The 22,575-nt window shown below is 47.1% G+C and overlaps 1 protein-coding gene across 3 annotated transcripts; it reads left to right on the top strand.

Moving 5' to 3' along the window:
- Positions 1–3,929: 3,929 nt before the first annotated feature.
- IGSF1 (immunoglobulin superfamily member 1) lies at positions 3,930–17,281 on the top strand. Of its 3 annotated transcripts, none has more exons than XM_049644905.1 (19): positions 3,930–3,999; positions 4,149–4,175; positions 4,607–4,888; positions 5,248–5,535; positions 7,456–7,740; positions 7,967–8,260; positions 8,721–8,999; positions 9,338–9,458; positions 11,324–11,394; positions 11,489–11,521; positions 11,908–12,198; positions 12,488–12,766; positions 13,353–13,640; positions 14,750–15,037; positions 15,219–15,506; positions 15,702–15,989; positions 16,099–16,377; positions 16,776–16,899; positions 17,042–17,281. In XM_049644905.1, exons 1-19 carry the CDS (start codon positions 3,930–3,932, stop codon positions 17,175–17,177), a joined length of 4,011 nt encoding a protein of 1,336 aa, XP_049500862.1. In that variant the 3' UTR covers positions 17,178–17,281. The 3 variants fall into 3 exon arrangements, with proteins under 3 accessions (XP_049500862.1, XP_049500861.1, XP_049500864.1); XM_049644904.1 differs by having other exon boundaries at positions 11,474–11,521; XM_049644907.1 differs by lacking the exon at positions 4,149–4,175.
- The last annotated feature ends 5,294 nt before the right edge of the window (positions 17,282–22,575 follow it).

Below are 22,575 nucleotides of genomic sequence, written 5' to 3'. Positions count from 1 at the left end.
AATACTTGACAACCATTCATTGAACTAATGGAGGCTTGCTGTGACCCAGGCACCATGTAGTGGTTTACCTGGGGATTTTCATTCAATCCTACCCAAAACTCTGTGTGATGGTAAGTACAATTATCCCCATTTTACAAGTAAGAAAACTGAGTCTTGAAAAGGTTAAATAACCTGCCCCCCAAAACATATGTTTATATTCATATGATTATGCTTTTCCTTGAGGGATAATCTGTAGTTTATAATGGTGTGTGGGCACAGAGGATGCCAGGAAGCTACAACTGCTATTACCTGATGCATAAAGAGATGATATTCGCTTTGCCTGTTAAAAAGAGCTGTTACTTGGTTTTTACATGGTTTGTTCTTAAATTGCAGTATTTTTTCTCTAGATAATTTGTAATCTTTTATGTTTAATTGGGCTATTTCTTCCCGACAATGAATTGATCTGTGAGTTTCTTGGACGCTGCATTTTAATGCCATCATACACTAGATGTCAGGAGCTGTGGTTAGCATCTTACCCATACATTTGTCATTTCAAAAAGTCTTTTATGACCAACGAAATCTGTGGAAGGTTGTCTACATCATTGAAAGCATGTTACTCTAGGGCATTTGGAGAATGCTTTACAGATTAATAGTAGTAGTGGCGGCGGCAGCTACCATTGATCGAGCACCTACCATGTTCTAGCACACTGTGCTGGAAGTTTGACTTGCGCTATCCATTCCAAGCCCTGCGCCACCTTAGCTTCTACTGTTTTCTTTTACAGATGGGAAAACTGGGGCTCAGGCAGTGTAACTCACTTCAGGTCACTCAGCTACTGAACCTGGACTGAAATCCAAACTGCTGTGTCTCCAAAGCCTGGGCTTTTATCCCAAACTGGACTTTGGAGGCTGTCCAACTCACTTAACTCTCTCTGAGCTTCAGTTTCCTCATCTGTAAAACGGAGTGAAGTAACATGTCTCGTAGGGCTGCTATGAAGATTCGAACCAATAGCTGCCCAGGGCCCCGAGGCGCACAGGAAGCATTTAAACCGTGGTGGCGGCGTGCATGCATAAATGGGGCATTAAATGGGCCGAGGAAGATCCGAGATCCCTTTAAAGGCATTGGGGAGCTGGAGAGGAGAGATCTACAGCTTTGGCAGTCCTGAGAACTGGCCCTCTCCCCTCCAGAATACCGTGACCCAATGAAACTCAGAGCGGCAGGAGAGGGGGCAGGGGCCTGAATTTGGCTCGGGCAACCTCTGCAGCGAGCCTGGAGAGAGGCGGAGAGCTGGGAGGGGCGGAGAAATCCCGGCCATCGGAGGACTGCAGGTGTCAGGCAGAGTTGGTGTAGGTGGGCTCCCAGAGCCAGGCTGAAGGAGAGGAGGAGGTTGGAGCAGCCCGGCCGGCGAGCAGGCGGGGTAAGAGAGGGAGGCGGGGCTCGGAGCCCGAGGGGCTGTCCTTAAACAGCTCCTCTCATGCCGGGCAGTTTGCTGCATCTGGAGGAGCTCACTGGAGAATCTCCAACATCGGAGCGGGGCTTCAACTACCGTAAGTACCTGCAAATGAGCGCATAGCCCAGTGGCTGAAGATTAAATACTGGCCAGCAGATCCTAAACAAAAGCCCCCGAAATAATCTCCCTGCTGTAACTAATTGCCGCAAATCAAACTGCTCCCCAGTCTCTACCCGCTACCCCCTTCATCCCTCCCTTTCTCCGTCCCTCCACGGATCCCAGCCTTGCCTCCCTGAGAATCTCTGGGCACTGTAAATATCTTCCCTTTTCCTTCTCAGTCTTCCCTCCAAACCCTTAGCGAAGCATGTACCCGGCACCCCGCCGAGCCCAACCCCTTTGATTCCTGGAGCCCTCAAAGCTATGCAGGGGACGAGCCTTTAGACATTTCGGGTATGTCACCCTCAAAAGCACTGCGGCGCTGCCTAAGGGTGGGGAAAGTGCTTGGGGTGGAATAGAAGGAGAGGGTAAAAGGGCTAGTCCTTGGAAGTTGGGGGTGGGGGTGGGGGTGGGGGTGTGAAAGCCCCAAAATGGGCGTGGCCAATTAACCTAAAGCTGGCGGCTGTTTCCCAAATTCCCTGGGCACAAGAGTCCTGATTTGGGCTGGATCCTTAGTGATTGGGGAGGGGTCAGCCATGCTGAGAAGTCCAGGTTCCTTCATTCTGCTCAAGTCCCCAGGAGGCAAAACCCTGGTTTAGGGGTCCAAGTGGCCACTGTGGAATCTCAGATGGCATTTCTGGGCAGAATCCCAGGTTGAACCTTTCCCTTGGCAGTAGAACCTGGCTTCCCCAATAAATCTTGGCCCAGAGCCCTGGGGGAACAAAGCAACAGGGTGGCACTCAAGCCTGGGCCTGGGCCTGGCCCTGAGAAGAGCAGGGAAAAGGGGCTCTAGGAACTGAGATGGGATGAGCATCGTTAGGGTGCCACACGAGGTTAATACCCCCTTGGGGAAGAAGAAAAATAGCTACCTTTTAATGAAATGTTTACTGTGTGCCTTGTACATATATTATCTCTGATCCAACACAACAAAAATGCTAGGTAGGTGTTTCTCCCCAACTTCACAGATAAAAGAAAAAAAAAAGTCCAGAGAGGGTAATTTGAGCATCCTTCTTCAATGTAAAGTGAAAAAGGCGAAAGGAAACTGTCTCCTTGGATCTCTGACTTTCCACCTGTTTCCTACAGCCCAGATGTTTGAAAATGAATCTTCTTGTTTTCCTGCTCCTCCAACCTGCCCGGTGTTAGCCCTGGAGCAGATTAGAGGCTTCATTACTAGGGTCTGTTGGGGTGAAGCAAAAACACCCCTTTTCTGTTCTGGGAGCTGCCTTTACCTCGCTCTACTGAGCTAGGATTACAAGACCAGTGCTGTAGCCTGAGCTAGGATTAAACAGCCAGTACCTCAGAGTCTGAATAGAGAGAGTTGGTGGAAGAGAGTTAGCTTGAGTTTGTGTGTGGTGGGGATACACCTTCCCTTGGCAAATGGATACTTTGGGTGTGGTGGGGGAGAAGAGGCAAGAAAGTATAAAGGGTCTATCTTGTGCACATGTGGTCAGTAGTGGGGTTTTTGGAAAATGAAAAGGCCTCGCTGAATTTAAATATTTTTACCATATTCTCTGAAATTCAAACAATTCTCTATATCCTTAGGAGCAATGAAAAAAATTGCTTATAAATTATGGGCAGCCAATACATCATTTACGCCTTATATTAATTAGCTCAAGCACCTTGATTCTCCAACACCTACTTAAGATGGGGAGTTTCAAGCTTTGGGAGGCAAGATATAAGAATGAGCGTAATACTGCGTCTGAGTCAATCTACAGAAGGGAGGGCCTGGATGGTGTGAAATGGGAAAGGTGAGTAAATGTAAGAAAGGGGTAATTTAAATACTGGTTTTAGAGTATTGGCATCGGAGCTAAACATGAATTTTGGCCTTAGTATTTAATCTTTTGACTTTGGGCAAATTAAACATATCTTCTCTAAGCTTCAGTTTCCTTGCCAGAAAAATGGAGATGGCAGGAAAGCCTCATTTCCTAGGTTGTTGGAGAACTCAGACTATCTATCTATCTAATCTAATCTAAAAAGATTACTCCCTACCCCTCCCATCTCTATCATCCCATGGGCTCCCTCTGGGCTGGATTAACTTGCCCTCTGGGCCTCTGAGATTCCAGGGATGTACAGACATTTCAACCCATCTGACATCTTAGATGCCAGCAAAGACCTTGGGTGGGAAGAGAAGGGGGTGGGGCAAAGGGGCAGGTGACCTTGTAGTACCTTTCATGCCTCCGAGGGAGTGGAAGGTAGGGCTGTCAAGTGCAGTTTAGTGATTCAAACTCAACTTTGAGGGGCAGAACAAGTCCTCTGAGTAAAAGTACTTCTGCTTTTAGATCTCACCACCTGCTGAGGGGCAGAGCCGTGCCAGACTTGAAGTGCACATTGAGCACCAGAGGCCCCATGACCCTGGACCGGCCAGGGCAGCGACCCACCATGTTGCGGACATTTACTGTCTTGCTCTTTTGCATTCGTGAGTACAAGGAAGGGGTGAGGGGCAAGTAATCCTGTCACAGGTACCCCTATGAGTGGACACCTTGGGGAGGGAGGAGAGACTTTTGGGGAATGAGAGTTGGTGGGGTCAGTGTGTGGGCCCTCCTTTACCATTCTCTCTCTTTTCAGGGCTGAGTCTGGGTATGACATCGATAGGTAAGTGAGTCGTGCCACCTCAGGTGGCACCACCTCAGGAACCTGCCACTTCCTGGAGGTTCCGAGACCTCAGCTGCCTCCATGGCCCCTGGACATAACTGCCTTGAGACCACAAAGATAATTCCCAGATTGAGCTGGTTGGGAATCAGAACCCCTCACTTCGTGACTTGGTTTCCCACAGAATAATAAAAAGCTTTACCTCAGATGGAAAGGAAGCCAGACTTGTGCTGTATTCCCCAACTCACTTGAATCCCTTGAACAAATATCCTGGGGTCCCTATCCCATCTCCCACAGGAGCAGACACTCTTGTCCCCGAGGGAAGACAAAAAAAGGAATCGGGGTCACAGCTGATTTTAAGGGACATTGTGGGGCATGCTGTGGGAGGGAGAGTGTTGGACCACTCACATCTTTGTGATCTTTGGAAATGACAGTGATGCAGTCACAACCAGAGCTGTGGATAGAGACCAACTACCCTCAGGCCCCTTGGGAGAACATAACACTTTGGTGCAAAAGCCCCTCTCGGATTTCAAGCAAGTTCCTGCTGCTGAAGGATAAGACACAGATGACCTGGATCCGCCCTTCCTCCAAGACCTTCCAAGTTTCATTCCCTTTAGGTGCCCTTACTAAGTACAATGCAGGTCTTTACAGGTGCTGCTACTGGAAGGAGACAGGCTGGTCAGAGCCCAGTAAAGTTTTAGAGTTGGAGGCACCAGGTAAGAAGACAGTGACAGATAGTCAAGAATAAACTCCAGCTCCTGGAATGCAAACTTGCCTTCGCAGAGCATGATTTGTTTAATTAATTCATTCGTTTACCTCAAGTGCATGAATGCATACACGCAGGCATTCCACAGTAAGTGCCTCCTCTTTATAGGTAACGCAGAATGAGGCTGCAGTCTCTGGAACATTTCTAGAGAGCAAGCGCTCAACATAGGGGAGACCCTAGATGGGAGAGGGAAGGGTGGCAAATAAGGATGGTAAAGGGAAGTCTTCTTTAAGTAGCGCTCTCCTCTGCTGCTCACTGAGCAGCACTATCCTTGCTCTACCTGAATTCTAGTTCATTCTCTCCTTCTAGGTCAGCTGCCCAAGCCCATCTTCTGGATCCAGGCTGAGACCTCCCCTCTTCCTGGATGTAATGTTAACATACTCTGCCATGGCTGGCTGCAGGATTTGGTGTTCATGCTGTTCAAGGAGGGATATGCAGAGCCCGTGGATTACCAAATCCCAACTGGGACAGTGGCCATATTCTCCATTGCCAACATGACACCTGAGAGCGAAGGGGTTTACATCTGCCGCACTCATATCCAGATGCTCCCCACTCTGTGGTCAGAGCCCAGCAACCCCCTGAAGCTGATTGTGGCAGGTGGGTGCGGCTACGGCTGCTGGGGTCTGATGATTGTTGTCCCAGGGATCATGGCTGGATGAACCAGGCTTTCTGAATTTACTTTTCTTAGCCAGGTCCTAGGCCCTGCAAGGCCTCTGAGCTACAGTCATGTGACATTTTACTGAGATGCAAATTAGAATCCCACATTCTACAAGGCAGATGTGTGGGAGCCAATCACTTTGCTAGCGAGTGAGCCCAACCAAGTGTGTGGCAGCTTCAACTCATCACAGCTTTGTTGTTCTCTATTTATTGAACGTGATGCATTCATTCATTCATTTGACTAATATTTATTGAGCACTTAATATGTGCCAGGCACTGCCGCTGCAGTCTTATAAGCTGGTTTTTAAATTTCAAATGCATTTTTATTGTATTTGTGATTATTATTTTTAAGTGTGGAAAACAGAATGGATTGTGCAAGTGCTGGTGATAAAAATAAACAAAAATGGTAAAAGGTGATAGTTCGTATTTTAGAAATGGCTTCATAAATGACTTTAGTCCTGTATATGTAAATCTGATAAGACAGTCAACCTCTAAACACAGCAGAAGTCTCCCGAAAATGTTCAAATGCCAGACGCACACCCGAGCCCCAATTTACCCACCCCATGGCCTAGATGCTTTCAGACAGAATTGGCCACATTTGCATCAGTTATTCCATCAATCCCCATCAATAGGCTTGGGGAAAGCCGTGGCGCAACAGGAGGTACTCCGGACTTAGAAGCAGTAATCTTGGTTTCTAGTTCAACCTCTTGACACCACCTCCCTGTGTGATCTTGAGCAAGTCACTTCACCTCTCTGTGCTTCGGTTTCCCCCACTCTAAAATGGGATGACGGTATCTATACAACCTACTGTATGATGCCCCTCTGTGCCTCGGTTTCCTGATTTGCAAAATTGGTATAAGAATAATGCCTACCTCACAGGGTTGTTGTGAGGATGTGCCTAAATATAATATATGTACAGTGCCTGGCATATAAGTTCTCAATAAATGGTAGATGTTAATTTCATTAGTATAGCTTCTTATTGAGGATCAAATAACAAAGACTGTCTGTTTGAACTGTGTGTATGGATGTTTGTTGCACGAATGTCCTTCCAGAGTAGATTCCACTAACATACACTTTGGCAGCTACCTACTCACTGGTATCCCTCACTAGGCCATCAGCTCTTTGCTGACAGGGACTGTGTCTACTTGTAAACCCTTATACCTACATGATGCCTGAATGTTACATCCTAAATGCTCAATGAGCACGTGACAGAGCTGACCTTTCTAATAATGGATGGGTGGGTCTACCTGGGATGGCAGTGGGTAAGAAGGAATGGTATGGGGGTAAGGCCCGCCCCTTATTTTGTAGTATCATTCCCTTAGGGGAACAGTACCTGGAAAAGAGGGTGTGGCCCCATTAACAGATTTCTTTGGGTTGAAGACTTATTGGCCAATCCCTCCTTATTGGTTTCTTCCTATCTTGTGCTGGAAGTAGGGTCTTATTGGGCTTAATGTGTTCGAAAGCCATTTTTATTCCTGCAGTAGTATTCATGCTCTACAAAGATAGCATCAAAAGTACACTTTAAGAAGTTTGGTTTCTTGGGTGGCTGGAAGAAGTACATTTGGCATTCCAGGAACCTAAAGATACAGGCAATTACAGATGTAGCTATTCCACGGAGACACAGCCCTATACATAGTTAGAGCTCGGTGGATCTGATTAAGTCTGGTGAGCGGGGAGGTGCCTAAGTGGACATGCCCTTGATTATCTCCTAGAAGAGGCTGAGATTCAAGGAAGGGAGAGAGAGTAGAGGCTAAACTTCAACTACCACTCCCTGTCTTTAGAAAAAACTAGGAAAATAAAACTAGAAGATAATAGGGAAGATTCAACCTATTGCTAATTCAGGGTCTCTCCCCTTTCTAGGACTCTATCCCAAACCAACTCTGACGGCATATCCTGGGCCCATTATGGCACCTGGAGAAAGCCTGAGCCTCAGGTGTCAGGGACCAATCTATGGAATGACATTTGCCCTAATAAGGCTTGAAGACTTGGAGAAATCCTTTTACCGCAAGAGGCCAATAAAAAACGAGGCATATTTCTTCTTTCGGGCTTTGAAAATCCATGATGCTGGACATTACCTCTGTTTTTACTATGATGGGTCATACAGGGGTTCACTCCTTAGTGATATCCTGAAAATCTGGGTAACCGGTAAGAGAGGGGAATGCCATTCATCTATGCTAGGGGCTAAGGATATACAACTCCCTCTGGGCCTCCTGGAGAACCTGGTCATGCAGCCAGGGCTAACAGTGGGGAAGAGAGCAGAATTTGTACAACTGGGCTTAGGATTTGCCAAGGGTGGACTGGAGGAAGAGAACCCTTAGTGGTGGGAAGCGAGGCAGACTACTAGCCCTTTCTATTTTGGGTCTTGTCCTAGACACTTTCCCCAAGACCTGGCTACTTGCTCAGCCCAGTCCTGTGGTCCAAATGGGTCAGAACGTGAGCCTGTGGTGTCGAGGGCCAGTGGATGGAGTGGGGCTTGCACTCTATAAGAAAGGAGAAGACAAACCACTTCAGCTCTTGGATACTGCCAGCACTGATGACGATGAGTCATTCTTCCTCAACAATGTGACCTACAGTGATGCTGGCGTCTATAGCTGCCTCTATCTCCTCTCCTGGAAGACCTCCATCAGGATGACATCACACAACACCATGGAGCTCGTGGTTGTAGGCAAGTGCTAACAAATGTGTGTTTTTATCACCATTATTGTATTCTAAGAAGGAGCTAGCAGCCCTATACCCTCTTGGATTTATGAGCCAAGGAAAAATACACTAGGAAGGTGGTGGGGAATTTTCTCCAAAAACTTTAGGTATTTTCTCTCCCAGGATTGCTACCCAAGTCCTACCTCTCAGCATGGCCTAGCCCAATTGTGTCCCCTGGAAAAGTTATTTTCCTTCTGGCAGGGGAAACTCACAGGTGTCAGGTCTTCCTGAGAGAAGGTAGAAACCCAAGAGTCTTTAGAGCACTGAGGAGTGGGCCAAAAGGTTCTGATGCACAAAGTTTGAGACCTCTGATCTAGTGGAAGTGGAAAAGCAGAAAAGATCAAATAGGAAGCTGGGAAACATTTGTTGGGGGAAGGGGTATTGAGTTCAAGGTCACTATTCTAACTCTGGTTTCTGGATTGGTGCAGATAAGCCCCCCAAACCCTCCCTGTCAGCTTGGCCCAGCACTGTGTTCAAGCTAGGAAAGGCAATTACCCTCCAGTGCCGAGTACCTCATCCAGTACTCGAATTTTCTCTGGAATGGGAGGAAAGAGCAGCATTCCAAAAATTCACGGTGGATGGAGACTTCATCATCATTAATGCTGAAGGGAAAGGCACAGGGACCTACAGTTGTAGTTATCGCATAGAGGCACACCCCAACATCTGGTCACATCGCAGTGAGCCCCTGAGGCTGATGGGGCCAGCAGGTGAGAAGAAAGCTCTTCATGTGTATGCCCCTCCGTGGCTTTGGTCATGATAGCCCTGGGATCCCAGAGCAGTGCCCAGAAAGCTATGGAAAGGGGAGTCAGGGGCTTATAAGTTAAGGTCCTTGTGTTTGTGCACTCCTCCCCTGGGGTGGCCTCATAATCATTCAAAGGCAGTGAGCAGGATACTTTCAAAGCTCCCATTCTTTATGAAAAAGAAGGCCACTTCTATTCACCTTCCCTTCACCGTCAGGAACCAGCCCCTGCCACCCCTCCCCTGAATGTTTTCGCCTCCCCCTTTCTCTATCAAGGCCCCTTCTTCTGGTCTTCTCTAGCCACAGGCTTTCTCACCTGGAATTACGTTCTGAATGAAGCTATCAGGCTGTCCCTATTCATGCCGCTTGTTGCCTTGCTGTTGGTAGTGCTGTGGATAAGGTGGAAGTGTCGGAGACTCAGAATAAGGTAACTGTCTTGTCCCAGCCTCCTGTTCTTCAGTGTAGCTCAGTCCAGGCTCCCCAGAGACTCAGACACAGGGCATGCTCTATTTGATACAAGTCACAGGGTCACACCCTTTGTATGCCCCACCTTCTGGGTGTCAAAGACAAGACTTTCTCATCCCAGCTGTTTCTCTTTCACCTTGCAGAGAGGTCAGCACCCAAGCCAGAGGGTGGAGAAACATATACTTCTCAGAGATGAGAAGTAATCAGAACCTCATCCATTGATTTCCCCCCCAACAGGAGAGTACCCAAATCTCAGCCCCTCAGAGATGATTGATGTCTTCCACATTAACTTAGTCTGAACTTCTTCTCTTGTAAGAAGCCAAGCTGTCCTGTGTCTCCAGGTGTTACCCAACTCCCATCCCAACTTTTCATCATTACTCCTAGCTTTCAAGGGCGAGAGAGCCTTGTGGTCCATCCTAGTTGCCCTAGAAACCAGTATTTCCACTGCTCTGGCCTCCAACCATCTGTGCAGGGCATCCTGAGAGTATAATCTTAACCTAGATGGGCATCTGATGAGGCAGTGGATTGGGCCTGGGCATCAAACTGCTTCCTCTGAAACAACAGGTTGTCTTACCATTTCCTACGATCCTTTGGAGTCCTCTGGGCCATCCCCCTCTCTCTCTGATCCCCATGGCCTGTGCTTAAGCTATTCTGCTTAAAAACAAGGAGACAAATGACACCTCCCAGCTTCGTGGGGGCTTCAGCCCCTGAATGCCTTATCTAGTACCCCCCCCCCAACCTCCTAGTTCCTGGCTGTAGCACCCTCACCATTATCACAGGCCTTTGTGTATTCAATACACAAAGGCTGATGACTATGATTTGTGTCTGTGTTTTCCACTAGGATCTGAAGGACAGAGTGCTTGGGTAATTAGAAGGGAGCCCCCTAAATCTTCTGCAAAAGCCACCACACTTTGAGTTTTCAAAAGGTCTCAGTGGGGGTCCAGTCTTAGTTGTCCTTAGAATCTATCCTGAGTCTTGCATCTGGGGGTAACCTCAAAGCCAGGAGTTAGAAAAAATGTGGCTTCAAGTGCCCTACTTCAACTCAGGACCACCGCATCAAAGAATGGGTTCAGAAAACAGATTTGAGAAAAAGCAGCTTGAAAAGCATGTTTTCGTGATCAGGAAGGGGGGGCGGGTCAGTGTTTTCTAAGTACAAATTGCCAAGTGGATTTTGGCTTAATATCATCTAATTCTACAGGACCCATAACCCAAAGCTGCTACACATTGCTAGTCATAATCTGGGTGGGGGTAGAGAGATCCCACTCTCTGACGAGCTTAGCTCAGCACTGACAATCTTCCGGTAATTCACCACGGCTGCCTAGGCAACCCTTCCATAACAAAGGCAGGTGAGGCAGGTCGGTCTGAGGACCAATACTGCCATAATAAAAACTGCTTCCAAACTTAAACTTGATGACTGAGAAACACCCAAGATTTTTCCCTCTACCCCCACACCCACCACCCAGAGCTGCCGATCACTCTGAGCTCCAGGGGTTCTGAGGGCTGGGGTTACAAAAGCATTTTCACATCTGACAACTCAGTTCCAGCAACAGCCTAATCAGGGGCCAAGGGGAGCTGACACCTGATACAGGCTGGGGAGGGGGGAGGGGGCGGGGGGCACGTGGGTCATGAAAGACCAAGAGGTTTGTAGGTGGTGAGGTCCTCAAAAAGAAAAGTCATCCATGTCAGAAAAGATTATATCCCATTATCCTGCCCAAATCCAATCCCTATTGGGTGGTGAGAAAGCCAATGACATAAATTGCCGCCCCCTTCTCTCCGCCCTCCCCCTAACCCCAGCAGTTCCTCTCGTCTCTTTTCTGGTCTCACTAGAGAAGCCTGGTTGCTGGGGACTGCTCAAGGGGTCACCATGCTCTTCATAGTCACTGTCCTCTTCTGCTTTGGTGAGTACAAGGGGGTGGGGAAGGGGCCTGGGCAGAAGGCCGGGGGAATCCCGTGCAGGAGGGGGCAGAGCCCTGGCAGCAATTTCTTTTGCAGGACTGTGCAATGGGGTATTGACAGAAGAGACTGGTGAGTTTTTCCTGCTCCAGACCGGGACATTCCTTCCTGGAGATCCGAAATAACTACAGAGTGTCAGTGTCAGTGGCCAGGGAGTGACTGGTTGGAAGGGAAAGACAGCCAGGAAGGGGCACTTGCTAAAGCTGCTGGCAAAATTCGGCCTCCAACTCTGCTTTTCTGCCTGCAAAATGCCCCCCTCCCAAGCTTCTGCACTTTTCTGAGGCTCAGCTGAGACATAAGCTTCCTCTTTCCCCTAGCACCTGCAGAAGGAAGGAAAGAGTTTGGGTCTGGGTTGAAAGGGGAGGTGGGCAATGTGATCTGGGTAGGGGGTTCAAGGGCAAAGAAGGGGGGAGGGGAGGGAGGAGGGAAGATGGCTTCATTAACTCTGCTGTTTCTAGAAATAATCATGCCAACCCCTAAGCCTGAGCTGTGGGCAGAGACCAACTTCCCTCTTGCCCCGTGGAAGAACTTAACCCTCTGGTGCAGAAGCCCTTCTGGCTCAACTAAGGAGTTTGTGTTGCTGAAGGATGGGACCGGGTGGATTGCAACTCGCCCGGCCTCAGAGCAGGTCCGGGCTGCCTTCCCCCTTGGCGCCCTGACCCAGAGCCACACCGGGAGTTACCATTGCCATTCGTGGGAGGAGATGGCTGTGTCAGAGCCCAGTGAGGCTCTGGAGCTGGTGGGCACAGGTAAGAAAAGGCAGAGGCTCCTCCCAGGGTGATCCTCAGTGCCCTGCGACTCCAACACTGTTCCTGAGGGTGGGGGAATAATGCACACTGACCTGGAGCCCAAGGGGCTTGTGCTGCAAGTAGGAGAGGACGGGCCCTGAAATGGGGGAGGGGATTGGGAACAGACTTATAGGAAGAGTCAAAGGCCATTGCGGGATGGATTTCTTTTTTGCTGACAAAGTGACTCCAAGTGTCCCATCTGACCACCTCCAAACTTTGGCCTCCTTTTCCACCCCATTTTGTTTCTCAGACATGCTCCCCAAACCTGTCATTTCTGCTTCCCCCCCAATCCGGGGCCAGAAACTGCAAATCCGGTGCAAAGGATGGCTGGCAGGCATGGAGTTTGTTCTGTACAAGGAGGGAGTGCAGGAACCTGTCCAGCAACTTGGTGCGGTTGGGAGAGAAGCCTTCTTTACAATCCAAAGAATGGAGGCTAAAGACCAAGGCAATTATAGCTGCCGTACTCACACTGAAAAGCGCCCCTTCAAGTGGTCTGAGCCCAGTGAGCCCCTGGAGCTTGTCATAAAAGGTAGAGCTGAAAAGGGTGTGTGAGAGAGGAGTGGGGGGAGGCAAAGCTCTGGGTCAGACACTCCTCTCCCCACAGAAACTTTGCTGCTGGTCCTAGGAGCCTGTGTCCAATCTTAGAGCCAGGCAGGCGTGGCGCTGGGAGTGCTGGGGCCTCTGGCTGCGCGATATTAATAGCCATAATCGTTATTAATAGCTGGGGTTTGTGGAGGGTGATTTAAGTTTTCTAATTATTTTCAGATCAATTATCTTATTTAGATATAGAGCAAATATTCAAGGGAGGTGGAACAGGTACCATTCACCCTTCTTGCCCAAATGGGCAAACTGAGCCTCAGGGGACCAGCAGAGCTCTAGTGAAAGTTCACTCTTTTAGCTATCTATCCAAGGAGGTGAGGAGTGGGGGTCAGGAGTCCCCTGTGAGAAGTCCGTCTGCAAAGTGGACTTGCTTTGATTTTTAAATGCACCTACTGGTGAATGAAATGCTATAGAAAACAAAGCAGCTTCCAGAAATCAATGTTTGCTATATTAGCTATCTTTCTTTTTGGTTTCTTAATTTGGTTTTGTGTTGTGTTTTGTCTTTTGCCTTCTAGAAATGTACCCCAAGCCCTTCTTCAAGACATGGGCCAGCCCTGTGGTCACTCCTGGTGCCCGAGTGACTTTCAACTGCTCCACTCCCCACCAGCACATGAGCTTTATTCTTTACAAAGATGGAAGCGAAATAGCATCCAGTGACAGGTCTTGGGCAAGTCCAGGGGCCAGTGCAGCTCACTTTCTGATCATTTCAGTGGGCGCTGGTGATGGAGGGAATTACAGCTGCCGCTATTATGACTTTGCTATCTGGTCTGAGCCCAGCGACCCTGTGGAACTCGTGGTGACAGGTCAGGAGGGGGGGCATGCAGATGGAGACAGTATTGACCCTGGGACAGTGGGTGGAAGGGCTGTCAGCAGGAAAGGAAAAGCGCTCTTTCTTAAAGTCACCAAGATGAAGCATGCGACTCTTGATCTTAGGGTCATGAGTTCAAGCCCCATGTTGGGCGTGGAGCCTATTCAAGTACATAAATAAATAAAATAAAAGTCACCAAGAATGTGCTTAGGAAAGTGCCTGGCACATGGTAAGCAGTCCATGGAAGGCAGCTGACTATATTATTATTGATACAGAGAGAAGAGTCAAAGGAGAGGGGAGAAGGGAGAGGCAAGTAATTCACTTCTAGGGAAAGAAGGAAGGCAGTTGCGGGTGTCCAATCCCCAAGGCCAAGCTCATGTTGCTTTATTTCTGAAATCTTTTTGTGGCTTGGCCTAGAGCTTTAGGCTCAATGTTCACTTTTTCTTTAGATGGTCTGTCAGAGATTGGTGGGCTGGATGGCCCTCAGAGAAAAGGAAAAGACCTTGAAATGACAGCTGCATATTATGCAGCCATTACAAATGATAGTTTTCAAAGGCTGATTAACGTCATAGGAAACTGTTTACTATATGAAGTTAAGTGAAAAATGTTAACCTACACAACTGTGCATACAGTAGGATCCCAATATGCAAATCGTTACAGCTACAATGATATGGGTACACATAGGAAAAAATGAAAACGAAATACAGAGAAATGTATAAAGAATGGCTATATTTGAGTGGTAGAATTGTATTTCCTTAGGTTTTCTCTGTATTTTCTTTTTTGTTAAATTTATTTATTTTGAGAGAGAGTGCATGCACATGAGCAGGGTAGGGGCAGAGAGAGAGGGAGAGAGAGAATCCCAAACAGGCTCCTCATGGTCAGCACAGAGCCCAATGTGGGACTCAAACCCATGAACTGTGAGATCATGACCTGAGCTGAAATCAAGAGTCAATCGCTTAATGGACTAAGCCACCCAGGCGCCCCTTCAGTATTTTCTAATTTGCTACGATGAACACATACTGTTTCTTACAATAACACTAGAAAAGCAATTTGCAGAATGTGGGGGGATAGGCTTCTCTCATGTTGTGGTCTCTTGAATTTCAGAATACTACCCGCAACCCACTCTCCTGGCACAGCCAGGTCCTGTGGTGCTTCCTGGAAAGAATGTGACCCTGCGCTGCCAAGGGGCTTTCCCAGGCATGAGGTTTGCCCTCTTGCAGGAAGGAAACCAGGTTCCCTTACGGTTCCAGAGCACCTCAGGGAACTCAGCTGACTTCCTCCTCCATACCGTTGGAGCAGAGGACTCTGGGAACTACAGTTGTGTCTACTACGAGACAACCATGTCAAATAGGGGATCGCATCTCAGCAAGCCCATTATGATCTGGGTGACTGGTAAGAACAGACAAGATAGGAGACTGGGACAGAGACAACTGGAGTAGGGATTAGGGATGGTAGAAGGCTAGGCCAGACCCTAGAGGGGAACCATTGCATCCAGAAGGAGAAAGGTAAAGGGTAAATGCAGCTAGTGATAAGTTTCCATACTCACTACTTTCCATCTTCCATCTCTTCCTAGACACGTTTCCCAAGCCATGGTTGTTTGCTGAGCCCAGTTCTGTGGTTCCTGTGGGGAAGAATGTTACTCTCTGGTGTCAGGGGCCAGTCCATGGAGTAGGGTACATTCTGCACAAAGAAAGAGAAGCCACTTCAGTGCAGCTCTGGGGATCTACCAGTAATGACGGGGCATTCCCCATCACCAATATATCTGGTGCTAGCATAGGGCGTTACAGCTGCTGCTACCACCCTGACTGGACCAGCCCTATCAAGATACAGCCTAGCAACACTCTGGAACTCATAGTCACAGGTAAGGGGAAGGTGCTCTGGAATGGGCATGGGAGCATAGAGAGGAGAGAATGGACCACAAGACACTTCATGGAAATAGTTTTTGAAGAGCTCAAGGAGAGGCAAGCAATAGTCTTCCCTCTTTATTGAACAGACTCCAGGGGTGGCACACTGGAAACTGGCTTCCTCTCTCTGACCAGTAGTTAATTTTTTCTAGGTTTGCTCCCCAAACCCAGCCTCTTAGCCCAGCCAGGTCCCATTGTAGCCCCTGGAGAAAATATGACTTTTCAATGCCAAGGGGAACTTCCAGACTCAACATTTGTCCTGCTGAAGGAGGGCACTCAAGAGCCTTTGGAGCAACAGAAGCCAAGCGGGTACAGGGCTGACTTCTGGATGCCAGCGGTGAGAGGTGAAGATTCTGGGATCTATAGCTGTGTTTATTATTTGGATTCTGCTCCCTTTGCGGCTTCCAATCACAGTGACTTCCTGGAGATCTGGGTGACTGGTAAGGTCCTAGAGACCTCAGTAATCTAGATTTTATAGTCTAAAGTAGTTAGCCCTAAGCAGGTTCAGAGTCACTTCTAATACGGGTTGGTTGTCCTGTTTGGTTGCAGATAAGCCCCCTAAGCCCTCGCTGTCAGCCTGGCCCAGCACTATGTTCAAGCTAGGGAAGGACATCACCCTTCAGTGCCGAGGACCCCTGCCAGGTGTTGAATTTGTCCTGGAGCATGACGGAGAAGAGGCTCCTCAGCAGTTCTCAGAGGATGGGGACTTCGTCATCAACAATGTAGAAGGAAAAGGCATTGGCAACTATAGCTGCAGCTACCGCCTCCAGGCCTATCCTGATATCTGGTCAGAGCCAAGTGATGCCCTGGAGCTGGTGGGGGCAGCAGGTGAGAGGATAATCCCTCCATCATCTTAGCATGACCCACGTGGGATCCTAGAGACACCAATGGAGACCTGATGGAGACCACCCAAATGTGGAGGTGGGAGGGTTTGGAGTCTGAGACCTCAAGTGTGGCCATCTTTCTCCCAGGGATGGTAGGGAGGTGGGACCTCAGATTCATTCACAGATAGTGAGCAGGATACTTTCAAGGCATCTTCTACCCCCCAAAAGGAGAGCTGCTTCTGCCTCAGCATAAGCACTGACTCTGACCAACCCCTTCGCATTCTCAACACGCGGCTTCCAAGTGAATCCTGGAGGAGGCCAGATGACTGGGCAAAAAGAGGTCAGGAGAACAGACATGTGATAACCTCCATGACTTTGGTTTCTGTTCTTTTATCATCACAGGGCCTGCTGCTCAGGAGTGCACTGTGGGGAACATTGTCCGGAGTAGTCTGATTGTGGTGGTAGTTGTAGCCTTGGGGGTGGTGCTAGCCATAGAGTGGAAGAAGTGGCCTCGACTCCGAACCAGGTAAATGCCTCATGTCAACCTCCTCCTATAAACCCAGGGCTGCTGGAGAAACGCTCCTTGAATATCTAAGCCCCATGACACAACCTGTTTTCAGGTTAACAGTTTTGGGTCCTCCCTTAGTCATGTCTTTTTCTCTACACAGGGACTCAGAGACAGATGGAAGAGACCAGACCATAGCCCTTGAAGAGTGTAACCAAGAGGGAGAACCAGGCGCCAACATCAGCTCTCCCTCATCAGTCTCTCAGGAAACCTCAGTGGAACTGCCAGTCCCAATATAATAATCTCCTCATTTACAAGAGCTTTCTTTTCCTCTCTTTTATCCTCAGAGACCTGCAGATTCAACTGATTATACTAGGAGTCAACCCCATCTACTGTTCTTGGCCACTAATCACCTGAGCTGGGTCAAGGGGATTCTGGGAGTTGAGAGCTCTTACAGGGTGAGATGTTTCCTGAAGAGAGATTCCCTACCCCTGTAACTCCTCACTGTACTGATTTACTGGTGCATGAAATTCTATTAAAAACATATCTTCTGAATAAATAGAGTATTCACTATTTAACGGAAAAAACTATGGCAGTGGTTTTTCCATGGATCGGTTGTCTACTTACAGCATAGAAATGGTGTATTGGAACTGACCTCCATGGAAGAGTAAGAGAGCATGGGGCTGCTAGCACAAAAGGAGCTTAAGGATGGGGTGGGGAAGGAGGGAAGGCTCCAAAAGAATACCTCCCAATTTGGTTTGAGACATCGTCACTGAGTAGAATGTCCTTTTGTCTTTCCATCTCATTATTGGATGGATGAATGGATGAATGGCGATGTCCCTTCCAAGTTCAGCCCAAGGAGGGCAAACATTGAAAGTATATCCTTTTTACCCTGTTACTTGTAGGTCCATAGTATGCCTGCCTTCAAACATCAGAATTAGCCCTCTGCAGAACTTTGAAATTGACAAAGTTGCTTTGTGGCCCTTACCTAACAATCATGGAGTGTAAATTAATTCACTCAAGTCTAAATGATTGATAAAAACCGAATAGTTTGATGATCCCTAAAGAGAGCTTTGTTTTCCCAAAGAAATCGGTATCTGGTGTGGGGACCTCAGAGAGTGAGTAAGCAGGTGCGGTGGTTGATTTGAAGAAGGGAGCCTCCCGGTGTCTCCTCCCAGGACTCCAAGTGGCTGCTGGCTTGCATTTTGAGCCCTTGATGTTCCTCCCTGGATCAGCATGACATTTGCTCCATGGGTGCGAAATTCAGTACACATTAGGGGGATTGGATTGGGGAAGGGGGCTTACCTAGTTCCTTGAACCTGTTCAAGATCTCAGAAGAATTGTCCTACAGGTCCTAGAGGAGGTCATGATTCCTTTAAACCTGACTGTAGAGTTCCTTACCTCCCAACACTGTTTAATTCTAAGCCGACACTGTTCAGCAGAATGATGCACAAAGGTGCTGTACATGGTGAGTTATTTATCCCAGGTTACAATAAAATTTAGAAAGCAACTCCTATATTCTTACATTAGGGAGCTTATTTACCCAGCAACTTAATGAAAAAAAATGCATCCCATTTCCCTTAATCCTTATAGAATGAAACACTGAATACTATAGACTAATTTGTATTAAGCTCTTTGGAATGTAGAAGTACAAAGTCTCACTCTGATTTCCATTTGATGAGATTCTATTGGTCGCTTATACTAATTTCTTATAGTGTTTCTAAAAATTGCATTTCAAAAGTGCTTTTACATTTGAATCTAGCAAAACCTAAATGTTGCTTTCTGCTGAGCACTACTCTCTGCCTTTAAACTCATAATCCCTAACCCTCAATCAAGCTGTACATTTTGAACACTAAAGGGAGGCTTCTTCTTGGTCCTTGGTTTTAGGATAGAAGTCTTTGCTCAGGTCTGGTTTCGTTTTCCAATCATCGGGTGTTCCAAAGTGTATTATCAAGGCTAGTGGCAGGGCTGTGCAAGTTAGCAAGTGAACACTTGATTCCTTTAGCTGTTAAACAAGGGAAAGACAAATGGGAATAAAAGAGCGGAGAGCCAAGGACTGAAGTCTAGAGAAGGCTCTGAGTTAGAAAAGCAGGAAGAAGATGAGGCAAAATGCAGAGAAAGACTCTTGTGAAATCCAGATATTGAACCTGGGGTCTCCTGTGTCAAAAAGATTTAAACGCAGGCACTCAGGGAATCAGGTAAAATTTTGATAAGCCTTTCAATGAGAAACAAATAGTGAGAAATATTGTGACACTGGACTGTTAGTTGGTTTTCTAAAAACACTCACATATACCATTCTTTCACTTAGAGAACCAAGTTCTACATGTTTTAGAAGGGAAAAAAACAGTTGTCAATTAACTGCGAAATACTTAAAGACAAAGAGTGGCTTTGGGATTTAACTTTCCTACTCGCTGTCAGAGCTATTTCAATGAATTAAATATCTATTTATAATGCAGAAGTCGTCACAAACTATCTCAATGAATTAAATATCTATTTATAATGCAACCTTAGCTTGTTGCTGACAATGCTCCACATGGCACTTTTTTTCAACCTGGTTGCCATGGGAATCAGTCCCTTCACCCCTGGCTGGCCTCTAATCATCAGCCCAGCATCAGGTAATTTCTGGGAAATGGAATCTCAGTTAGGGTGGAATGGACCTTTGAGAGCAGAATTTGTCTCTGGGGCTCCAGGAACACAGACCAAAGATCCTCTTCCCATCTTTAAAAGACAAATGTAAATTACCGCTGATCCTTGAGCTCACACATCCTTGTCCCCAGCATCTCAGAGCTACAAAGGTTGTCAAAGTGGTGTGGTCCAATCCCCAACCCAGTACAGAATCTCCTTCATAGCGGAACTTACAGGTAGGTACACAGCCTCTTTCTGTCCACCTCCAGGGATGGGGAGCCTACCACTTGATGACACAACCTGAGAATTTCAAATTGTTTGATTCCATATCTGTCTGTGTAAATTCCTTTTGTATTCACCAGCTCTAGTTCCACCTCAAGTTGCAACCCAGACAAAATCTACTTCTAACACATATACAACATCCAGAAAATGTGAGTTGTCCTTCCCGAGTCCAGAACATCTCACTAATGGTACTTGCAGGGTTTCGCCCACATTCATTTGCAAATGCATCTCTATGTAGTTAACTCTCAGTTACCTAGGCTTCGGAGGGCAGAATTCATGCCTATCCAACTCCTTCCAGATTCAACCAGAGCAGCTCTTCTACATATCTTGTATATCTATTATTGTATAGAACAATATGCGATAGAATACTTACATAGAATAGTAAACAATGATAAATTATGTAATGAAAAATAAAGCAGAGATAGGAAATACAGAAGTGTCTAGTGGGGAAATTGTTTCAAGTTAAAAAGGGTAGCTGAGACAACCTCACGGAGAAGATGGAATTTGACCTACGGTTTGAAGAGTATGTGGAGCAAGCCACGCAGATATCTAGGCAAAGTGAGTTCTTGTCAGCGAACACAGCAAGTGCAGCAGCCCTGACACAGGTGAATGTCTGGCTGGTTGGACGAACTGTAACTAGACCATAGTGGCCAGAGCCCAGTAAGCAAGGGGGACAGCAGGAGATAAGGTCAAAGAGGTGGTGGGAGCCGAGCAAGACCTTTGCAGGTCTCTGTAAGGACTTTGACTTATACCATGAATAAAACAGGAAGTCACCCGAGTGACACGAGAAGACTTAGATTTACAAAGGACTGTCTAGTTTTCTGCGTGGAGAGTAGACTCAGGGACAAGAGCAGAAGCAGAAAGATCTGTTGGGAGGCTCTTGCAGTAATCAGACAAGAGAGGGTGGGTTATGTCAACACAGTAACAGACAGGTGATGCGAAATGGTTGGATTATTGATACAATCTGAGAAAAGAGTCAACAGAATTTGCTGACAGATTTGATGTGGGGTGTGTTCTGTAAACATTTTCATTAAAAGAAAGAACTGTTTCAAATATTGCCTTAGTGTCTCCTTCCCTGAGTTATTTGAAGAAATTTTTTTTAACATTTATTTATTTTTGAGAGACACAGACAGAACATGAGTTGGGGAGAGGAAGAGAGAGAGAGGGAGACACAGTATCCGGAGCAGGCTCCAGGCCCTGAGCTGTCAGCACAGAGCCTGACGTGGGGCTTGAACCCATGAACCGTGAGATCATGACCTGAGCTGAGGTCGGACACTTAACCAACTGAGCCACCCAGGTGCCCCCCTCCCTGGGTTATTTTAATCTCATCCTCAGGAAAGTGTTCTCCAATGCCTCCCAAGCCAGGTCACCGCTTCCAGACGGTTTGTCAATGCGTTTGTCATTGTCCGTGCGGAAACACTGTGAGCAAAATGCAAACCTGTATATCTGAAGTGACCTGACTAGCACAGAGCACACAGGACAATGAAATGGTCATCTTCCAGGATCTCAAGTCACCATTTCTATTGATGCCGTCTAAAATTACATTAGTCCTTGGGCAGCCAGATCACTCTGTTGGCTCATAGGAAACTTGTGGTCAACTAAAACCCACAGCTCTCTTTCACACAAGCTCTTGCCAGTTCGATCCTTTCTTGTTCTTCACTGGTGCAAGGGATGTGTTATTTTGAAATTGAGTTTTTAACTCAGATATAAGACTTGACATTTATTCCTGTTACATTTCATCATATAGGCCGTAGCTTACAGATGTCATATATTATCACTTAGTGAGCCCCCTTTGATATGCCACATATATAGGCACTCCCTCATTTACTCCTAACAGCAATTCTGTGTCGCCCCGTGCTATTATTATCCCCATTGTACACATGAGAAAACAGAGACTCAAACAGGTAAGGTAACATGTCCAAGGCCACCCAGCTCATAGCCAAGTGCAGAGCTGGAATTAGAATCCAACTTTGTCTGATGTCAAAGCCAGATTCTCCAATGCTAAATCTTGGATAGCCCAGTGTCTAGATCATAGTAGGTATACAACAAATATTTACTAAATTGACCACCTTCACACCCTACTTTTTATTTATGTTATTGATATTCACTTGGTATTTGTTGGGCTCTGTTCTAGAGCTTTATATTTATTAAGCATCTTAATCTTCACAGTAAATCTATGAGACAAGTACTATCATTATTCACATTTTTTTCAAGGAAGGAAACAGAGCCACACAGAGACCCCTGCCTAGGTGATACAGCCAACAACTGTTAGAGACAGAATTTGGACCCAGGCAGTCTGGCTCCAGAGCTTGTGTTTATAACCACTATGCTATGCTGTCTCAGGCTATTCTGAGATCCTGAAAGTCTAGCTCACTGTCCACTGCCCAATGCTAAGCCTGTGGCCCTCCTGTTGAAGATCAGCTCTGCCTCCCCCTTTTCTCTGTTTCCCTTTATTATCAATGAAAGCTAGTGTCTAGGATTACTAAGAACGAAAACTTGCCCACGTCCCCAAACTTAGTCTTGATTTATCCCCTTCCCTCCCAGAACTCCATGACACTGCTCTCATGTAGACAAAATTTTTCAACTTACCTTCTTAAGGAGGAGGCCAATGTGATTAAATTAGGTCCCCATTCTTGGTAAATACCCTAAAAAAAACACTTGGCTGGTGGTGGCAGGTCAATAGAGGCTTAGAGAAGAAAGATGTTCCCCCTGGCCCCCTCACCACCCCCAACAATGGCCCATAGACCACTCCGTTATATCAGACTATGGTAAATTAAGTCTACAGGATCC

The sequence above is a fragment of the Panthera uncia genome, chromosome X, assembly GCF_023721935.1.
Source record: "Panthera uncia isolate 11264 chromosome X, Puncia_PCG_1.0, whole genome shotgun sequence".
Lineage (NCBI taxonomy): Eukaryota > Metazoa > Chordata > Mammalia > Carnivora > Felidae > Panthera > Panthera uncia.
Note: the sequence above shows the minus strand (reverse complement) of the source record. Positions and strands in the feature narration are given on the sequence as shown.

Coding starts and splice junctions, on each gene's coding strand:
- IGSF1 (XM_049644904.1), top strand. CDS start 3,930: ATGACCCTGGACCGGCCAGGGCAGCGACCCACCATGTTGCGGACATTT. Junction 5,536..7,455: donor CCTGAAGCTGATTGTGGCAG/GTGGGTGCGGCT, acceptor TCCCCTTTCTAG/GACTCTATCCCAAACCAACT. Junction 15,507..15,701: donor TCTGGAACTCATAGTCACAG/GTAAGGGGAAGG, acceptor AATTTTTTCTAG/GTTTGCTCCCCAAACCCAGC.